The 17828-nt window shown below is 39.2% G+C and overlaps 4 protein-coding genes across 8 annotated transcripts; all 4 read left to right on the top strand.

Moving 5' to 3' along the window:
• The first annotated feature begins 468 nt into the window (after positions 1 to 468).
• LOC137729147 (elongation factor 2) lies at positions 469 to 4707 on the top strand. Of its 4 annotated transcripts, none has more exons than XM_088677695.1 (5): positions 469 to 616; positions 1183 to 1229; positions 1325 to 1412; positions 1679 to 4119; positions 4409 to 4707. In XM_088677695.1, the coding sequence occupies exons 2-4, from the start codon at positions 1227 to 1229 to the stop codon at positions 4117 to 4119; spliced, it is 2532 nt and encodes an 843-aa protein (XP_088533821.1). In that variant the 5' UTR covers positions 469 to 616; positions 1183 to 1226; the 3' UTR covers positions 4409 to 4707. The 4 variants fall into 4 exon arrangements, with proteins under 4 accessions (XP_088533821.1, XP_088533820.1, XP_068324094.2 ...); XM_088677694.1 differs by having other exon boundaries at positions 4398 to 4707; XM_068467993.2 differs by lacking the exons at positions 469 to 616; positions 1183 to 1229 and having other exon boundaries at positions 1319 to 1412.
• A 1135-nt stretch (positions 4708 to 5842) lies between these two features.
• Positions 5843 to 10406, top strand: LOC137727521 (elongation factor 2-like). Its single transcript, XM_068466370.2, has 4 exons — positions 5843 to 5985; positions 7202 to 7273; positions 7375 to 7462; positions 7725 to 10406. Exons 2-4 carry the CDS (start codon positions 7271 to 7273, stop codon positions 10163 to 10165), a joined length of 2532 nt encoding a protein of 843 aa, XP_068322471.1. The 5' UTR covers positions 5843 to 5985; positions 7202 to 7270; the 3' UTR covers positions 10166 to 10406.
• Positions 10407 to 11530: 1124 nt separating this feature from the next.
• REV7 (DNA-binding HORMA family protein) lies at positions 11531 to 13658 on the top strand. Of its 2 annotated transcripts, XR_015952787.1 has the most exons (6): positions 11531 to 11657; positions 11747 to 11827; positions 12082 to 12194; positions 12410 to 12599; positions 12761 to 13014; positions 13217 to 13658. XR_015952787.1 is itself a non-coding variant. In XM_088678815.1 (5 exons), the coding sequence occupies exons 1-5, from the start codon at positions 11627 to 11629 to the stop codon at positions 12958 to 12960; spliced, it is 615 nt and encodes a 204-aa protein (XP_088534941.1). In that variant the 5' UTR covers positions 11531 to 11626; the 3' UTR covers positions 12961 to 13658. The 2 variants fall into 2 exon arrangements, 1 of the variants encoding a protein (XP_088534941.1); XM_088678815.1 differs by having other exon boundaries at positions 12761 to 13658.
• A 112-nt stretch (positions 13659 to 13770) lies between these two features.
• On the top strand, positions 13771 to 15579 carry LOC137730116 (protein WHAT'S THIS FACTOR 1 homolog, chloroplastic-like). The gene has a single exon (XM_068469180.2). It carries the CDS (start codon positions 14300 to 14302, stop codon positions 15515 to 15517), a length of 1218 nt encoding a protein of 405 aa, XP_068325281.2. The 5' UTR covers positions 13771 to 14299; the 3' UTR covers positions 15518 to 15579.
• The last annotated feature ends 2249 nt before the right edge of the window (positions 15580 to 17828 follow it).

The following is a 17828-nucleotide window of genomic DNA, read 5'->3' as shown; positions in this document are numbered from 1 at the left end:
TCTTACACCCCCCCCCCCCCCCGGGGCGGGGAAAAGTAGATGAATTCAATGCTTCAATCATACAAGTTGAGTTCCTTTTTACTACTTTCGGGTCAATTTCAAGTCGTGTTGTCATATTGTGTCAAAAGTTGAAGAGATTCTTGCGTGAAAAATCGAAAGTAGTGGGCTATAAAGACGGTATAAGAGGGAGGAGAGTCATTATATGAGGTAGTGGTGAGTCTCAAAACAGAAGGTGGTGGACCATAAAAATGTGTATCTAAAGTCCGTCCGAATACGTGATCCAAGTACCAAACCTAGGACGTTCTGTAAAATATCTTGCGAGGAGGGACTGTTGAAAATTGAGGGGACAAAACGCTTTTTAAAACTCATTGGGTCTTCCATCATACAAAACCAAACCACAGGCCCAGTTACAAAATGAAAGCCCAGCCCAGCTCAGCTCATCGTAAAACCCTAGATAACGAAGACCTTATTTCACAACCGCATATACCTTCAGTCACGCTTTTATTTTATTCTCTCACCTCAAACCCTCGTGCCCTTCAAATTTTATATAAAGGAGAGGTCTAACGTTCTTGCTCTATTTCCTTCGCCTGCCGCCTCTCTCGCACCTTGTCACCTGGTTCCCTCTCTCTCTCACTCTTTCTCTCTCTACTATATTTAGATCTGATATTTCCCAGCGTTACTTGCTTTGAAATAATTAACATGCTCGTTTAGTTCAATTATTTGATTTTCTGTTAATTTTTTTCGATTTTTCTTTCTCAAGATCTGTAATTAGGTTGTGAAATTAGTATTATTTTCGATTTTTATGTCTTCAAATGGATTCGATTGAATTTTTTCTGCTTATTTGCTTGTTTGGATGAACAGAAGTGCTTTTGAGCTTGTTTGGATGAACAAAAGTGCTTTTGAGCTCATTTGGATGAATAAACGTGCTTTTGAGCTTGCTATTTTATAATTCGCATGAAACTTAAGTGAATATTATATGAATTTACTTGATTAATCGCATAACAGATTTAAACGGATATCTTGTATGTTCAATCGCATAAACTCGTATGCATATTGTATGTAACAAAATTCTTTCATAGAAAATCTTGTAAATCCTCAAGGTTACGTAAATTTACTTTCATCATATGCTTTTGGATCTTGTTTATTTATCTAATCGTGTTATTTTTACTGTTGTGTCTGAAGGTATTAATAGTATTTTTGAAGGTGACATTTGAAGAAAAGACAAGATGGTAAGTTGCTCGTTCCATTATTTTGGTTTAGTGTGTTGCTTAAAATTTCATTATCTGCTTATTCTTAATCAAGATATATGTTTCCGTATATGCAGGTGAAGTTCACAGCAGAGGAGCTCCGTAGGATTATGGACTACAAACATAACATTCGTAATATGTCTGTTATTGCGCACGTCGACCATGGTACGTATTAATATGCACTTATTTTACTCACATAATGTTGTTTAGAACAGATTTGTATGCATATTTAAATGCTTTTATATTCTTCTCATCCAAGCCGGATAGTTTTCCAAATTTCTTTTTGTCTTAAATGGGGATGTTTATGCAATTTAATTTTTTTTTTTTCGTGATGCCCATTGTAATTTGCAGCTTGTTTGATTTTCTTGCTTGTTATGTTGTATGTGTGGATGCGTGATAAAGCAATAATGTTAATTTTTTCCTTCTTGCAGGGAAGTCAACTCTTACGGACTCTCTTGTTGCTGCTGCTGGTATCATTGCACAAGAAGTCGCCGGTGATGTCCGTATGACGGATACCCGTGCCGATGAAGCTGAGCGTGGTATCACAATTAAATCTACCGGTATCTCTCTCTACTATGAGATGACTGATGAGTCTTTGCAGAGGTACAAGGGAGAGAGGAACGGAAATGAGTACCTCATCAATCTCATTGATTCCCCTGGTCATGTTGACTTTTCATCTGAAGTCACAGCTGCTCTGCGTATAACTGATGGTGCACTTGTGGTGGTGGATTGTATTGAGGGTGTGTGTGTTCAGACTGAGACTGTGCTCCGTCAAGCCTTGGGAGAGAGGATCAGGCCTGTTTTGACCGTTAACAAGATGGACAGGTGCTTCCTTGAGCTCCAGGTTGATGGAGAGGAGGCTTACCAGACATTCCAAAGGGTTATTGAGAATGCCAATGTCATTATGGCTACATATGAAGATCCACTTCTTGGTGATGTTCAGGTCTACCCAGAGAAAGGAACAGTTGCCTTCTCAGCTGGTTTGCACGGTTGGGCTTTCACTCTGACCAACTTCGCTAAGATGTATGCTTCCAAGTTTGGAGTTGATGAGTCAAAGATGATGGAAAGGCTTTGGGGTGAGAACTTTTTTGACCCAGCTACGAAGAAATGGACCAGCAAGAACACCGGAACTGCAACCTGCAAGCGTGGTTTTGTTCAGTTCTGTTATGAGCCCATCAAGCAGATCATCAACACCTGCATGAATGATCAGAAGGATAAGTTGTGGCCCATGTTGACAAAGCTTGGTGTCACCATGAAGAGTGATGAGAAGGACCTGATGGGGAAGGCGCTGATGAAGCGTGTTATGCAGACTTGGCTACCAGCTAGCACTGCTCTATTGGAAATGATGATCTTTCACCTTCCATCTCCTTCCACGGCTCAAAGGTACCGTGTTGAGAATTTGTATGAGGGTCCCCTTGATGATCAATATGCTAATGCCATCAGGAACTGTGACCCCGAAGGACCTCTTATGCTTTATGTGTCTAAGATGATTCCTGCTTCTGATAAGGGTAGATTCTTTGCCTTTGGCCGTGTCTTTGCTGGTAAAGTTCAGACAGGTTTGAAGGTTAGAATCATGGGTCCAAATTTTGTTCCTGGAGAGAAGAAGGATTTGTATGTCAAGAATGTACAGAGGACTGTTATTTGGATGGGAAAGAGACAAGAAACTGTTGAGGATGTTCCTTGCGGTAACACTGTTGCCTTGGTCGGTTTGGATCAGTTTATCACCAAGAATGCTACTTTAACAAATGAGAAGGAAGTGGATGCTCACCCTATTCGTGCTATGAAGTTCTCAGTTTCACCCGTCGTGCGTGTTGCTGTCCAGTGCAAGGTTGCATCTGACCTTCCCAAACTTGTTGAAGGTCTCAAGCGTTTGGCTAAGTCTGATCCTATGGTTGTCTGCTCCATTGAGGAGTCGGGAGAGCACATTATTGCTGGTGCTGGTGAACTGCATCTTGAGATCTGTTTGAAGGATCTGCAAGATGATTTTATGGGTGGTGCTGAGATTATAAAGTCTGACCCCGTTGTGTCCTTCCGTGAGACTGTCCTTGATAAGTCCTGCCGTACAGTGATGAGCAAGTCTCCAAACAAGCATAACCGTCTGTACATGGAAGCAAGGCCCCTTGAGGAAGGTCTTCCCGAGGCTATTGATGAAGGTCGCATTGGCCCAAGAGATGATCCCAAGATTCGTTCCAAGATCTTGGCTGAGGAGTTTGGTTGGGACAAGGATCTTGCTAAGAAAATCTGGTGTTTTGGTCCCGAGACCACTGGTCCCAACATGGTGGTCGACATGTGTAAGGGAGTTCAGTACCTTAATGAAATCAAGGATTCGGTTGTTGCTGGGTTCCAGTGGGCCTCAAAGGAAGGTGCATTGGCAGAAGAAAACATGAGGGGTATTTGCTTTGAAGTCTGTGATGTGGTTCTTCACGCTGATGCTATCCACAGAGGGGGGGGTCAGGTCATTCCAACTGCTCGGAGGGTCATCTATGCCTCTCAGCTCACAGCCAAGCCAAGGCTTCTTGAACCAGTGTATCTCGTTGAAATTCAAGCTCCAGAGGGGGCTCTTGGAGGTATCTACAGTGTTCTGAATCAGAAACGTGGACACGTGTTTGAGGAGATGCAGAGGCCAGGAACTCCACTTTACAACATCAAGGCATACCTCCCCGTCGTCGAGTCCTTTGGATTCTCTGGTCAACTGAGGGCTGCAACTTCTGGACAGGCTTTCCCACAATGTGTGTTTGATCATTGGGAGATGATGTCGTCTGATCCATTGGAAGCTGGATCCCAGGCTGCAGCACTTGTTACCGACATCCGTAAGAGGAAGGGATTGAAGGAGCAGATGACACCGCTATCCGAGTTTGAGGACAAGCTTTGAGTAATAATTTGTTTTCGATGCACTGCGTTAATTTTTGGTTTCCAGTTTAATCGTTTTTGTTTAATGTTGTTAACATTGTTGTTGTAGTCAGCATATGGGTGCCAGTAGTTAAATGTTTTATGCGTGCTCAGAACAGACCCATATAATGTTCTGCTTTTACTTTGTTGCTTGTGGAACAATTTCTGCCATTGTTGCTACATGCTTTTTGAATTTACTATACTTTTGTCTTCTGCCTTGTTCCATGGATTTGATTGATGTTTGTTCTTTCTAACTTGAAGACCTGCAACAGCTTCTTCTGCTACTATTTCATTAGAGACGGGAAAACGCCTCGAAGGTGGTGGTTGCAATGCTCGGCTTGCACGCCGCCATTACGAGAGGCTGCACAGGTGCCGAAAATCACTCTAGCTCGTGTTTGATTCGTGTTTGGTTGGCCTGCATCAATAAGGGATTTAAGAGTACGTTTGTTGTATCGGACAATTTGATGGATTAAATTGGATTGGCTTGGCATGGACTAAGTAGGATAAGAATAATTGAGCGTTTGATGCACTATTGGACTAAGTTACAGACTAAATTATTTTGGAAAATCAACTCATTGTCATTTTTTCCGATTCACATTTTTTTTTTTTCTTGTTTTTCCTTTCCACTCGCTCTATCTGTCTTTTTCTTTTCCTTTTCACTCTCCCTCAAAACAGCGTCATTCATCACCCTCTTTTTGTTCTCTCTTTTTTTCCTTTTCCTTTTCATTGCTGTTGTGATTCCTCTAAATTATTTCTAGCATGTTTCCCAACTTCATATCTCACGGAAAATTGAAATCGTGTAGAGCCTTTTTGCTGCGCCATAGATTTCATAGCCATTGTTTCTCGCACTTCCTCTGATTGTCTCAGAAAATCTCTTAATTTTCTAGGAAAAATGAAGAATTTTTCTATTGAGTTTGTTGTTGTTATCGAATTGTTTTTTTTTTCTTTTCGAATTTTGGTAGTTGGATGTTGAGAATTAGGCGATGGGTGTGGTGGGTTTCAGATCTGGGCATAGGTGGCCATACAGAGTTGCAGAGAAGCATGATTGCAAACGACTTGCAGCGTGAAGACTTTGTACGCAGCTTTAGAGATGGGATTAGCAATCCCAAATGTTTCGGGCGGCCTAGCTAAGGACTGGTAGTGAAGAACTTAGTCAGGACGAGTCCGACTTAGTCCCATTAAGCTTAATCCTTGTTCCAACCAAACACAGATTAGAAATCTCAGCTAAGCCAATTCAGTCCAGTGAAGCTTAGCGAGGGCAAACAAACACCCCCTAAAAATAATGCTAATAACTTTTCTCAATATTTTTTGTTTAATTAATAAACAAGAATTTGAAGTTTTGAGTGTCTAACAAGAAGCTTTTGGGTGTCCAAAAGACTTTCTTAACCTAGGTCACGCAATTGTGGAATAGGTCTATTAGCAAAGGTCGAGTGTGGCCATCTTTTTGCACTTAGTCAACTTTTATGATTATGAACGTAATTGAATTATTATTAAAGTATTAATTAACGTATTTATTTTCTATTTATTTAATTTTCAAATTTGATATTCCTATCATTATTCATAATTATATAATGTTGTTAAAAATAAAAAAATAATAATTAAAAAACCCTAAGGCCCATGGTTTTAGAATAAAAAAAGGCCGATGGAGATTTTGGTGGGCCTACAAAATAGTATAAACTATGCAAGCGGAGCCCAACCCAAGAAACGAAAACCCTAACCTTATATAACACTCACACCCTCCTCCGGACTCCACACATTCTCTCAGTCTCATTTGCACCTCCAGCTCTAGGCTGCGGAGAGTCACTCCTCTCTCCATCCCTCTCTCGCTCTCCAGCTCCCGATTCTTCAGGTTCGTTCCTCTAATTCTATACTATTCGAATCAGTCGCTTCCTTTGATTTAATCGCCCCGATTGTCCTCGTGATTTCTTGATTATCGTCGTTAATCATGCATTTTGTTGTTCTGAAAAATCTGTGATCTGCATGCATTTTGTATTATTGGAAACATATTATTGTTATGCATGCTTTTGGTTTGGTATTATGTCTTTGCTCGTTTATCGTTTCGATCATTGCTCAGATTTTACGGATGCATTGTGTGTGTGTGTGTGTATGTTTGTATTAGATCCTTGTTTTCCGTACAGATTACTCTCTCAGGCTATCGGAAAATTTTTACGTAAATTTTTTTGCTGTGGAATAATTTTCTGACGTTTTCCTTTAACTGTTGATAATTTTTACGTGATATATGATAATTTCGCTAGTATTTGTAAATTGTTCACACACCCTTTTTTAGTTTTTAGCCATTGATCTTCTTCAATTCATTTGATCCTACAGCAGAAAATTGAGAGGGTGTGTGAAGAGTATAGTGGGTGTGTGGATAGCACTACCCTAGATGTTTTGTATTTGCTAGATCTTGTTTTCTACTTTGATCGTACTAATACTTTGTTGTTTTGCTGGAAAATAGTTGCGTTGAGCAATTTTTTAGGTGGAAAGATTTTCGAAAATTATGGTTTTGTTTGAATTTATGAGTAATTTTTTCAGAACATTTTGTTTCCTATTCATGTCAAAGAAATAATAGAAAACATATTTTCCAGAATAATTTTCGTTCTAAAATATACTAATTTGTAAGATAGAATTATTATGCGTACTTGTTTTCTATTTTGTTGTTATTGGTGACCCTAAATTAATAGGATCATCCTAATTGATAAGGATTGATTTGTGATTACCTTTTCTTTTGTCAAGACCGTTGTGAACACGAAAAAAATATGTGAGGTTGGTGAAGTAAATAAATGTTGTAATTTTAATACATTGGTTAACATTTATTTTACTGAAATTTCGATGTCTACAACCGTTTACGAATAACTTGTCTTGATTATTAATATTGCTTGATACAGGAAAAATTATGTATTCCTTTTACCGGAATTCAATAGTCTTTTGGTGGAATACAAATTCCTATTTTTTTTTTTTTTTCTGGTCATTTTGTAAACATAGAAATGTAATGGTGTAGTCAATTTAAATGTTTATATTCAAAGTTGAATTCCAGTTCATTTTTTTGTTGTTTAAATTTGCAGGTGTTTCCTTGTCGGTTAATCAGCTTCGTATAAAAACTAATTACCGGTTGTTCTTAAAGACTAGTCAAGATGGTAAGCACTGACTATCAATCTGAACATGGTTACATAGTGATTCTTGAGCTGCTCCATTGATTCTTTAATTCATAATGGTGTGATATTCTTGATACGTGCAGGTGAAGTTTACAGCAGAAGAACTCCGTAGGATTATGGACTATAAGCACAACATTCGCAACATGTCTGTTATTGCTCATGTTGATCACGGTATAGATCTTTCTTTTTTTTTTTCACTTGATAATTCTTATCTTTGTAACAAGGTGTTTTTATTAAACTGGTTAAAGAAAATTTTTAATGTTGTAATATTTTGGTCAAGTGTATTTATTTTCAGTATTTTGAACTTTGCTCTATTAGTTATAATTTGAAATATTTCACCAGTTAGTATGTATTGTTGCATTTTATCCATTTATTTGTTTATATCCTGTGGTGTTTCATCAAACATATAATGTTATTGAAATTTAATATGCAGGGAAGTCAACTCTTACAGACTCGCTTGTTGCTGCCGCGGGTATCATTGCACAAGAAGTTGCTGGTGATGTTCGGATGACTGATACTCGCGCAGATGAGGCAGAGCGTGGTATCACAATTAAATCCACCGGTATCTCTCTTTACTATGAGATGACTGATGAGTCTTTGCAGAGGTACAAGGGAGAGAGGAACGGAAATGAGTACCTCATCAATCTCATTGATTCCCCCGGGCATGTTGACTTTTCATCTGAAGTCACAGCTGCTCTGCGTATTACTGATGGAGCACTTGTGGTGGTGGATTGTATTGAGGGTGTGTGTGTCCAGACTGAGACTGTGCTCCGTCAAGCATTGGGAGAGAGGATCAGGCCTGTTTTGACCGTTAACAAGATGGACAGATGCTTCCTTGAGCTCCAGGTTGATGGAGAGGAAGCTTACCAGACATTCCAAAGGGTTATTGAGAATGCTAATGTCATTATGGCTACATATGAAGATCCACTTCTTGGTGATGTCCAAGTGTACCCAGAGAAAGGAACAGTCGCCTTCTCAGCTGGTTTGCACGGATGGGCTTTCACTCTGACCAACTTCGCTAAGATGTATGCTTCCAAGTTTGGAGTTGATGAGTCAAAGATGATGGAAAGGCTCTGGGGTGAGAACTTTTTTGACCCAGCTACCAAGAAATGGACCAGCAAGAGCACGGGCACTGCTACCTGCAAGCGTGGTTTTGTTCAGTTCTGTTACGAACCCATCAAGCAGATCATCAACACCTGCATGAATGATCAGAAGGATAAGTTGTGGCCCATGTTGACAAAGCTTGGTGTCACCATGAAGAGTGATGAGAAGGACCTGATGGGGAAGGCTCTGATGAAGCGTGTTATGCAGACCTGGCTACCAGCTAGCACTGCTTTATTGGAAATGATGATTTTTCACCTTCCATCTCCGTCAACGGCTCAAAAGTACCGTGTTGAGAATTTGTACGAGGGTCCTCTTGATGATCAATATGCCAATGCCATCAGGAACTGTGACCCTGATGGACCTCTTATGCTCTATGTGTCCAAGATGATTCCCGCTTCTGATAAGGGTAGATTCTTTGCCTTTGGCCGTGTCTTTGCTGGTAGAGTTCAGACAGGATTGAAGGTTAGAATCATGGGTCCAAATTTTGTTCCTGGAGAGAAGAAGGATTTGTATGTTAAGAACGTACAGAGAACTGTTATTTGGATGGGAAAGAGACAAGAAACTGTTGAGGATGTTCCTTGCGGTAACACTGTGGCATTGGTTGGTCTGGATCAGTTTATTACCAAGAATGCAACTTTAACTAATGAGAAGGAAGTGGATGCTCACCCTATCCGTGCTATGAAGTTCTCCGTTTCACCTGTCGTGCGTGTTGCTGTCCAGTGCAAGGTTGCATCTGACCTTCCCAAACTTGTTGAAGGTCTCAAACGTTTGGCCAAGTCTGATCCTATGGTTGTCTGCTCCATTGAGGAGTCTGGAGAGCACATTATTGCTGGTGCTGGTGAACTGCATCTTGAGATCTGTTTGAAGGATCTGCAAGATGATTTTATGGGTGGTGCTGAGATTATAAAGTCTGACCCCGTTGTGTCCTTCCGTGAGACTGTCCTTGATAAGTCCTGCCGCACAGTGATGAGCAAGTCTCCAAACAAGCATAACCGTCTGTACATGGAAGCAAGGCCCCTTGAGGAAGGTCTTCCCGAGGCTATTGATGAAGGTCGCATTGGCCCAAGAGATGATCCCAAGATTCGTTCCAAGATCTTGGCTGAGGAGTTTGGTTGGGACAAGGATCTTGCTAAGAAAATCTGGTGTTTTGGTCCCGAGACCACTGGTCCCAACATGGTGGTCGACATGTGTAAGGGAGTTCAGTACCTTAATGAAATCAAGGATTCGGTTGTTGCTGGGTTCCAGTGGGCCTCAAAGGAAGGTGCATTGGCAGAAGAAAACATGAGAGGTATTTGCTTTGAAGTCTGTGATGTGGTTCTTCACGCTGATGCTATCCACAGAGGGGGAGGTCAGGTCATTCCAACTGCTCGGAGGGTCATCTATGCCTCTCAGCTCACAGCCAAGCCTAGGCTTCTCGAACCAGTGTATCTCGTTGAAATTCAAGCTCCAGAGGGGGCACTTGGCGGGATCTACAGTGTTCTGAATCAGAAACGTGGGCATGTGTTTGAGGAGATGCAGAGGCCAGGAACTCCACTGTACAACATCAAGGCATACCTCCCTGTCGTCGAATCCTTTGGATTCTCTGGTCAACTGAGGGCTGCAACGTCTGGGCAGGCTTTCCCACAATGCGTGTTTGATCATTGGGAGATGATGTCGTCTGATCCATTGGAAGCTGGATCCCAGGCTGCAACACTTGTCACCGACATCCGTAAGAGGAAGGGTTTGAAGGAGCAGATGACCCCGCTCTCCGAGTTCGAGGACAAGCTATAAACAATTTACTATATATTCGGTGTCTTGCCAATTTGCTCCATTAGGGATGGATATAGCATCGCCGGAGTAGATTGCGGAACAATATTTTTGGTCTCTAGCTATTTTAATTGTTTGGTTTTCGGTTTTCTGGTATTGATTATGTCATTTGGGAGATCAATGTTCCTCTTCGTCAACAATTTTATTAGTCTTATATTACTTTCTACACATGGTTTGAGAAATATATCCTACTTTTAGTCGCTTATTTTGATTTGGTTTTGTTTTCTTTGTGAATTCGTAAAACTTTAGTAAAGTGGATGAAATCTGGTAACTTGGTTGTCAATTTTGCATTGAGAATAAGGCAGCTTGATGTGCTGCCCTGCCCCCCTTCAACCCTTTTTGAGCCAAGTGCGGCAATTTTGTTCGAGGGCAAGGGAACCGATTTGCCTCACGAAATTGCTCTCGAACACGAATATGCTTCGTGCATCTGGACTCTCTTGGAATCATGCACATGGACTCTCTTAATTGTTGGAATTGAAATTGCCTCCAAAATAGGGGTAGTATTGGTTTAAAAAATTGCAATTGGCTACAACACTATTTTTCAGAAAGAGGATTAAAAAGGTTCACGAAGGAAATCGAAAATCACTTTTTAAATAAGTTTTTTCTTTTTTTTTGTGCAAGTAGTAAGTACCACCTAAATATGTAAGCATATGCGATGATACCATCTGAACTTTTAATTTTTATTTTTTATCATCTTAACTCTCTTAACCGTTAGAATCTACTACCTAAGTTACTTTCTATCAATTTTGCTGTTAAAACATATCACTTGTAGGGATATATTCTTCAATTACTTCATGAGGCCAGCTAGAATCAAATTGGCTCCTAAATAATACTGCATGAGTCAATATGGCGCCAAAATTAGGGGTTTGTACAACCCCAGCTCGACAATTCCCCCCATAAGAGATTGAAAAATTAATAATTGAATAAACTAAGATGAATTAGACACCCAGTTGCAACCTAAAAAAAATCTTGAATTGTAAATGAAAGACTAGATTTTTTGCATAATTTCACTTTAATTCTTCAACAAACCTTGCCAAAATTAGACTCGAAATCAACTTCTCTGTTTCTCTTCATGACCTGACTTCAATGTCACTACAAAAAGAAATGCATTTTGCCTTCGTACGTATTGATTCCAGCAAGCTCTAGAAAGTGAATTGACAAATATATCCCTCTACGTGAGGGGTGCGTGACATGTTTTAACGGTTAAATGGAAAGAAAGTAACTTAGAATTGAACATTCATGTGGGATTGGTACACATGTTTACAAGTTCAGTTGGATTTGTGCAAAATCCGCTTTTAAATAAGTTGTAATTGGTGGGTTGAAATTAAATTACCCAAGTCCGTCAAGCAAAAGACCACCAAATGGCGGGAGCCTTCAGTTTTGTTAACGCACTTACCCTTGCACTTGCAGACACAGCAAATCGAGATGGAGCGCAAAGACAGCCAGTCTCCTCATGGTTTTCCTTCTTCTCTCTTTACTTCTCAAACGGTTTCAATTTTCGGTTTTGATAAATCAATTTCCTTGATTCGAATTGAAATGGTGCAGGTGAGATAACTCGGATTCTGGTGGAATTCCTCGAGGTTGCAATCACTTCAGTCGTTTTCCTCAAAGGAATTTACCCTCCAGGTTCGTTCTTCTAATTCTCCATTCAATCCTATCCCACCCAACCCCCAATTTCTTGTTTGGTTGCTGAGAAATTCATGGTATTGGGTTCTGTTTTTCTTTATTACCCTACCCAGAAAGCAAAACCCCATTTTCTTAACTAAATCCTTACACAAGTTGCATACGAGGCTTATTGGAATAATGGGTAATTGTATTTTTTTTACAGTTTGAACTGATATTTACTGATAGACTCTGATAGTTGGTGTGTTTTGGTAAAGGTGCTTTTGAAAGAAGGAAATATATGAATTTGGTGGTTCATAGAGCTCGTCACCCTGAACTCAGAGATTACATCCATTCCGCTGTCTCGGGACTTCTTCCTTTTATCCAAAAGGTTGCTTCTTTACTTATTTATTTCCCTTAAAACTTTTTTTATACATGAGCTTATCATCTTTGCTTAGAAATGATTTGTAACCAAATTGGGTGAAAAGTTTGAAGATTGTGTTTCTAATTGAACCAAAGTTCTGCCACTTTTTCTGTATGCTTTTCTTTTGTTTTTCCACTAAAGAACATTTTCACTGAGACGGAGAAATACATCTTACAAACTAGGGTCTCGTGGAGAGAGTAGCTGTTATTTTCTTTAACGGTGACAACATCCCTGTGGAAAGATTTATGTTTAAGCTCAATGTGAATCAATCGTATGGCTCGAGGGTGGAAGAGGCTGACCTGGAGTTCTCACTGAGGTCATTTTTTATCAAGCTTCCTGTCGCAGAACCCCTTACCAAGGCTCTTCCCCAGAGTAAGTCCTTAAGCTTTCTATCAAATGGTTTGGTTTAATTGGTCAATTATTGACCAGATGCTTACATTGTTTCTGGGATCATGAACTATGATTTGGTTTAATGTCTCGTTTCCTTTAGTGATCGATCATGGCTAGCTATGTAAGCTTTTCGTCTTTAACAGATTGCAGGTGGGAGATAACTGCTTACTTTCGATCACTCCCTCAGGCTTGTACAAGTAAGGATGCAGAGTCGTGGATTCCAACAGATACAAAGCAGTGGCAACAACCTCCGTTAATAACCCCTATTAAGTCAATGAGTAGCCAACCTCTATCTGTGCAGTTATATTTGGAACATCCAAGTTTATCTGAACCAAAGGCTTGAAAGAGGAATACAATTGTTCCTATGCATATGCTTGCATGCACGTATGCTTAGCTGGTATTGCCCTTACCTAATTTACTTTTTAAGTCCTTCAATGTGATAGAAAATTCATGTTTTGTTTTGTCTTGATTTTACATGAAAAATACAATGCATGTCCCCTGAACATGCTGCTTGAGAAGTAAATCTTGCTTGCTTGCTGCATTTAGTATATAAACCACAATAAGTTAGTGTTTACTATTGGTATTTGTTATCCAATTAGGATGAGATTACAGAGTACCGATGTAGAAAGCTTGTGGAAGATGAAGGATGGATGAGAAGCACAACACTGTAAATCAAGCTGGAGGTGGTTAGCTGAGGGGATTGTTGTTTGTGCTCTTCCACATCCCGCACTTGTGTGCAGCCGTGTAGGCGGAGAAGTACCACTAAACTGAAGAGCAAGTTGGTAGCTGCTCAACATTAGTTTATGAATGAACAGTTTGAACAATTATCGGTGTTTGTGGGAGAAACGGGTGTTTCGTTAGGCTGGAATACGAGTTTGAAAATGAGTTAGCAGTTGCACAGATTGGAACGTGGTCTGCAAGCGGCTATATAAGGTTAATTTCCCATGCAATCGATGAAGTACTGACCATGCTCATGTTCAGTTTCTATGTCCGAATATTGTACGTTGTCTTATTGATATGCAAATTTTCTTCTTTAGTCCAGACTACTTAGTATTACAGGAAATGAACGGTTATGATTAAATTGAGGAAATACCTTTTTCTTTTTTTTTGAGAAAAAATACAATATTCATTAATAGTAATTGGCCCACCTTGCAATAAAGCTTGTGAGTTTGTGAATTCGTAGTTGAGCTTGGTTTTTTTTCTTAAACTAATTTTTTGAGGGTACCTTACCACTCCGTAACTTTTATTAACAATCCGAATTGTTTATATGATCTCATCATTCATAAAACACCCTTGTATATAGTTGAAAAATATAAAACCATTAAAAAATTCAATTCAAGTGAAGAAGATAAACAAATACGGTGCTCGGAATATACACGAAAATGACCACAAATATCACTGTCATTTGATTTCGAATCGTAGAAATACAATTTGGGCTATTCAATTACATAATTGGATGGCTACCATATTGATGTGGGCCGAAAGGGCTGATTTTTCATGGCCCAATTTCTTTGTCCTGTGAATTTATCGCAAAAGGCCATTTCATTGCCAGGCCTGCTACCAGACCTCGTTAGTATTTCCGTCCCCCACAAATCCAGAGCACCTCTAAGTGACCGTTGGGCAGCGCTTGCACGCCAACTGTTCGATGTTTTGCGCCAAAGACGCTCACCGGTTCCCGCAAAATGCATAGGAGAACCACGTTACCGCGCTTTCACCTGCTTCCCAAAACCTCTCATCTGTGCGAAACGGACGCATACGCATCGCCTTCTCCAATCCCATGTCGGAGATTAGGTTCTATGTGGGTCCCGGTGAAGCACAAATCCAGCGGAGGAAGAAGACCCAAGAAGAAAGTATACCACAGAGTCCACGAACTCGACAAAGTCATGGACTTGCAGAAAAAGCCCGCCTTGATTTTACAGCTGAAATCAATTATTCAGTCGCAGAAACACCAGTCTCTCCTTCTCAGGGACCTCGAGAAAGAAGTTGGGTTTGTTCAGAAGTGGAACTTCATGGCCGTCATAGAAAAATACCCTGCAATATTCTATGTCGGTGGCGGCAACAGAACGCCCCCTTTTGTTACACTCGCTGAGAAGGCTGAGAAAGTTGCTGGTGAAGAAGCTTCAGCCAAGGATTTGATGGAACCCATGTTGGTTAAAAACTTGAGGAAGTTGTTGATGTTGTCGGTTGATTGCCGGGTTCCACTCGAAAACATTGAATTCATCGAATCCGAATTGGGTTTGCCGAATGATTTCAAGAAATCATTGATTCCGAAGTACCCTGAATTCTTTTCGGTTAAGGATGTCAATGAAAAAGATTTTCTGCATTTGGAGAATTGGGATTCTTCACTAGCAGTCACGGCTCGTGAGGAAAATTTAGCCAATGAAGGAATTTCTGCCGCTTATGGATTGGGGAAGAAGGTTAGGATATCCAAAGATGGTAATTTTCTAGGTCCACATGCGTTTCGAATGAATTTTCCTGCTGGTTTTAGGCCAAACACTAGTTATCTTGAGCAACTTGAAAGGTGGCAGAAAATGGAATTCCCTTCTCCATATTTGAATGCCAGGAGATTTGACATTGCTGAGCCTAAATCGAGGAAGCGGGTGGTGGCGGTGCTTCATGAGCTACTCAGCTTGACAATGCAGAAGAGGATGACATCTGCTCAACTGGAAGCATTTCATTCAGAGTATTTCTTACCCTCTAAATTGCTCCTTTGTCTGATAAAGCATCCTGGTATCTTTTACATAACTAATAAAGGTGCAAGGAGCACTGTTTTTCTTAAAGAAGCTTATGATGGATTGAATTTGATAAACAAATGTCCCCTGTTGTCATTTTATGATAAATTCGTAGCGCTTAGCGGTAGGAGAGAGACCAATCCATGTAACGTGATGCATTCTTCATAGATTGATTTTTTAAATGTAAATTTGGATTCTTACGTTATATATGTGACTGAAAATTTCATGCACAGTATCTCTACACTTAAGAGAACAGCGAAATGAAAGTTATTCCAGAAGTGTATAGTTCACAGCTTGGTTCTACAATGACTGAAAATCTGAATTCATTAGACACCTACTTGTTACAAAACTGTTTGGATTTTGTCCCAGTCAAGCTACAAAGTTTGTTGATCCAGAATCATTTTAATCATATCATCTCTCGATCCTTACAATGTCCTTCCAGGTTAAGTAGTTGGTTTGCGCTATAGAACAAATTAGAGTGCTTTGAAATATCAAATACCCTTTCTAGTTGGTTGTGTTTTGAATGATGGACATAACAAGTAGACATTGGATAATTGCATCTCAAATGAGAGTTCGTGTATGTGAATCTTTGAAACCCCTGCAACTAAGGCCCACGGAGTACAAAACTTTGCACAAGCTTTCTTCCTACTGCACATTTAACATATGTTATGTTAAAAGATTGAACTATAGAAGTAAAACTCAGAAAAAAGTAGTAGCAACCAAGTTCCTTATCTCTGAAATTTTAGCTTGTGGCTGTGACTATTTTTAATAAGCTAATATTAGTTCAGCTCTATTAGATTTCAGTAATATCATCGCAAATGTTATGTCCAGGCTTAGGATGGCTATGATCCCATCAACTCGCTGGGATATAGATTTCAGCTGATGATGTTCTTTTCTTTTTAAGATATCTGATGAATCAGATGACAACATTTAATCATCTGTTTAGTGATCCTTAGATTGTCTAAGCAAACTTGTTATATATCTTTTTCCTCAAAAACGTGAGTGTATTTCCTTCCAGTTGTTTTCTCTTTCTGAACAAAAGAATTCATGTATACCAATATAGCATGCTAGCTCCTTCTTTGATGTTGGTGTTGGGTACTTTGATAATTGATACTGATGGATCCGTGCTAATTCTATTCAAACACCCGAAATAATCAGTTTGCATCTTTTTAAAAGGTATATTCATGTTGTTTACGCCGTTTAGATGTTTGTAGAGATGTCATATATCTTCAAAGTAAGTTTGTTTTCATGCATTTTGTATAAGTTGGTGTTTTGAGGATCAAGGGAACTCTTCGAACTCTTATATGTTCTCAAACTAATAACCAACGAGTTTCTTTCAATTTACGTTTAAGTTTCCTCCAAAATCTCATTTTAAGTTATAAAAACCTATATAAATTATCAGCATATCTTGTTCTTTACAATTTCAAATTTATGACTAGAAACGATAATTATATGATTTTAGTTCCTACAAGCAGATTGTGTATCTTTCGCATGATCTAAATCATGAAAATGACATTGGTAGAAAATTCTTCAAATGAACTTCAATAACACAGAGACACATGGGAAGCTTGATTTAAAGTCTCCTTTTTGTTTTTCATTTTCTGTTTGCTCATTTGTATCTGTTCATCATCATCAATTGTACAAAGTAAAAAACAAAAAAAACAAAAAAAACCAAAAAAGTATTTTGTATATTTTGCTGTTAATAATATACGATGCTCTACTGAAATGTCTGTGTCGACCAGAGTGTCAAATGCATTATGCAGAGATCATTCGTGTTTCGTTTGGGATACGATGATGTGGTGTGACATGTATTTCCTGTCAAGTCACTCTCCATTTATTTTAAACGTGGAAAGCCAGAATTTTTTTTTTTTTTTTTTTTTTTTATCATTTTCTTTCGATTGTTGATTACTTGCGGTAGGGTTCATTGTGGAGCCCAATAATAGGCCCAACATCTTAACTCAGAGTCTGGATCTGTTGTTTATGGGCCCATATTTGTTTTGTTAAATAAGGCAAAGCTTCCAGTTCCAACCCACCAAAAAGGTTGGTAGCTGACAATCAATTGGTATTTATGGTACTTATGGTGCACTGCCACTGCGTGCAACTTGAAATGAGTCGAAATAATGATTTTGGTCCTCTAGTTTGGCTCAATTTCACTTAGCGATGTGTTATCTGCACATTTTTTTTTACTTCTCGCACATTTTTTTAATTTGCAAGTATCGGATTAAATGAATTAAAGAAAATTAAAAAACATAAATTAACAGGCAGTGTGTGAAAAGTAAAAAAATATGTGTAAATAGCACATCCCTTTCACCTATGTCTATGTGATATTAATTGTCGCTATTTACCCTTATGATAGATTAATAGTATTAATTTAAAGACAATAATTTATTTGCTTCTTTCTTTTTGAAAAGAAAAAATAAATAGACCTACAAGGTCATGTGTGTACTTTTAAAAGTTCATCGTATTAGTAAACTACATG

Source organism: Pyrus communis, chromosome 10, assembly GCF_041283825.1.
Source record: "Pyrus communis isolate YQ-2024b chromosome 10, ASM4128382v1, whole genome shotgun sequence".
Classification (NCBI taxonomy): domain Eukaryota; kingdom Viridiplantae; phylum Streptophyta; class Magnoliopsida; order Rosales; family Rosaceae; genus Pyrus; species Pyrus communis.
Note: the sequence above shows the minus strand (reverse complement) of the source record. Positions and strands in the feature narration are given on the sequence as shown.

Coding starts and splice junctions, on each gene's coding strand:
- LOC137727521 (XM_068466370.2), top strand. Junction 7,463..7,724: donor TATTGCTCATGTTGATCACG/GTATAGATCTTT, acceptor TTTAATATGCAG/GGAAGTCAACTCTTACAGAC.
- LOC137729147 (XM_068467993.2), top strand. CDS start 1,319: ATGCAGGTGAAGTTCACAGCAGAGGAGCTCCGTAGGATTATGGACTAC. Junction 1,413..1,678: donor TATTGCGCACGTCGACCATG/GTACGTATTAAT, acceptor TCCTTCTTGCAG/GGAAGTCAACTCTTACGGAC.
- LOC137730116 (XM_068469180.2), top strand. CDS start 14,300: ATGCATAGGAGAACCACGTTACCGCGCTTTCACCTGCTTCCCAAAACC.
- REV7 (XM_088678815.1), top strand. CDS start 11,627: ATGGAGCGCAAAGACAGCCAGTCTCCTCATG. Junction 11,658..11,746: donor AGACAGCCAGTCTCCTCATG/GTTTTCCTTCTT, acceptor GAAATGGTGCAG/GTGAGATAACTCGGATTCTG. Junction 12,600..12,760: donor TACCAAGGCTCTTCCCCAGA/GTAAGTCCTTAA, acceptor CGTCTTTAACAG/ATTGCAGGTGGGAGATAACT.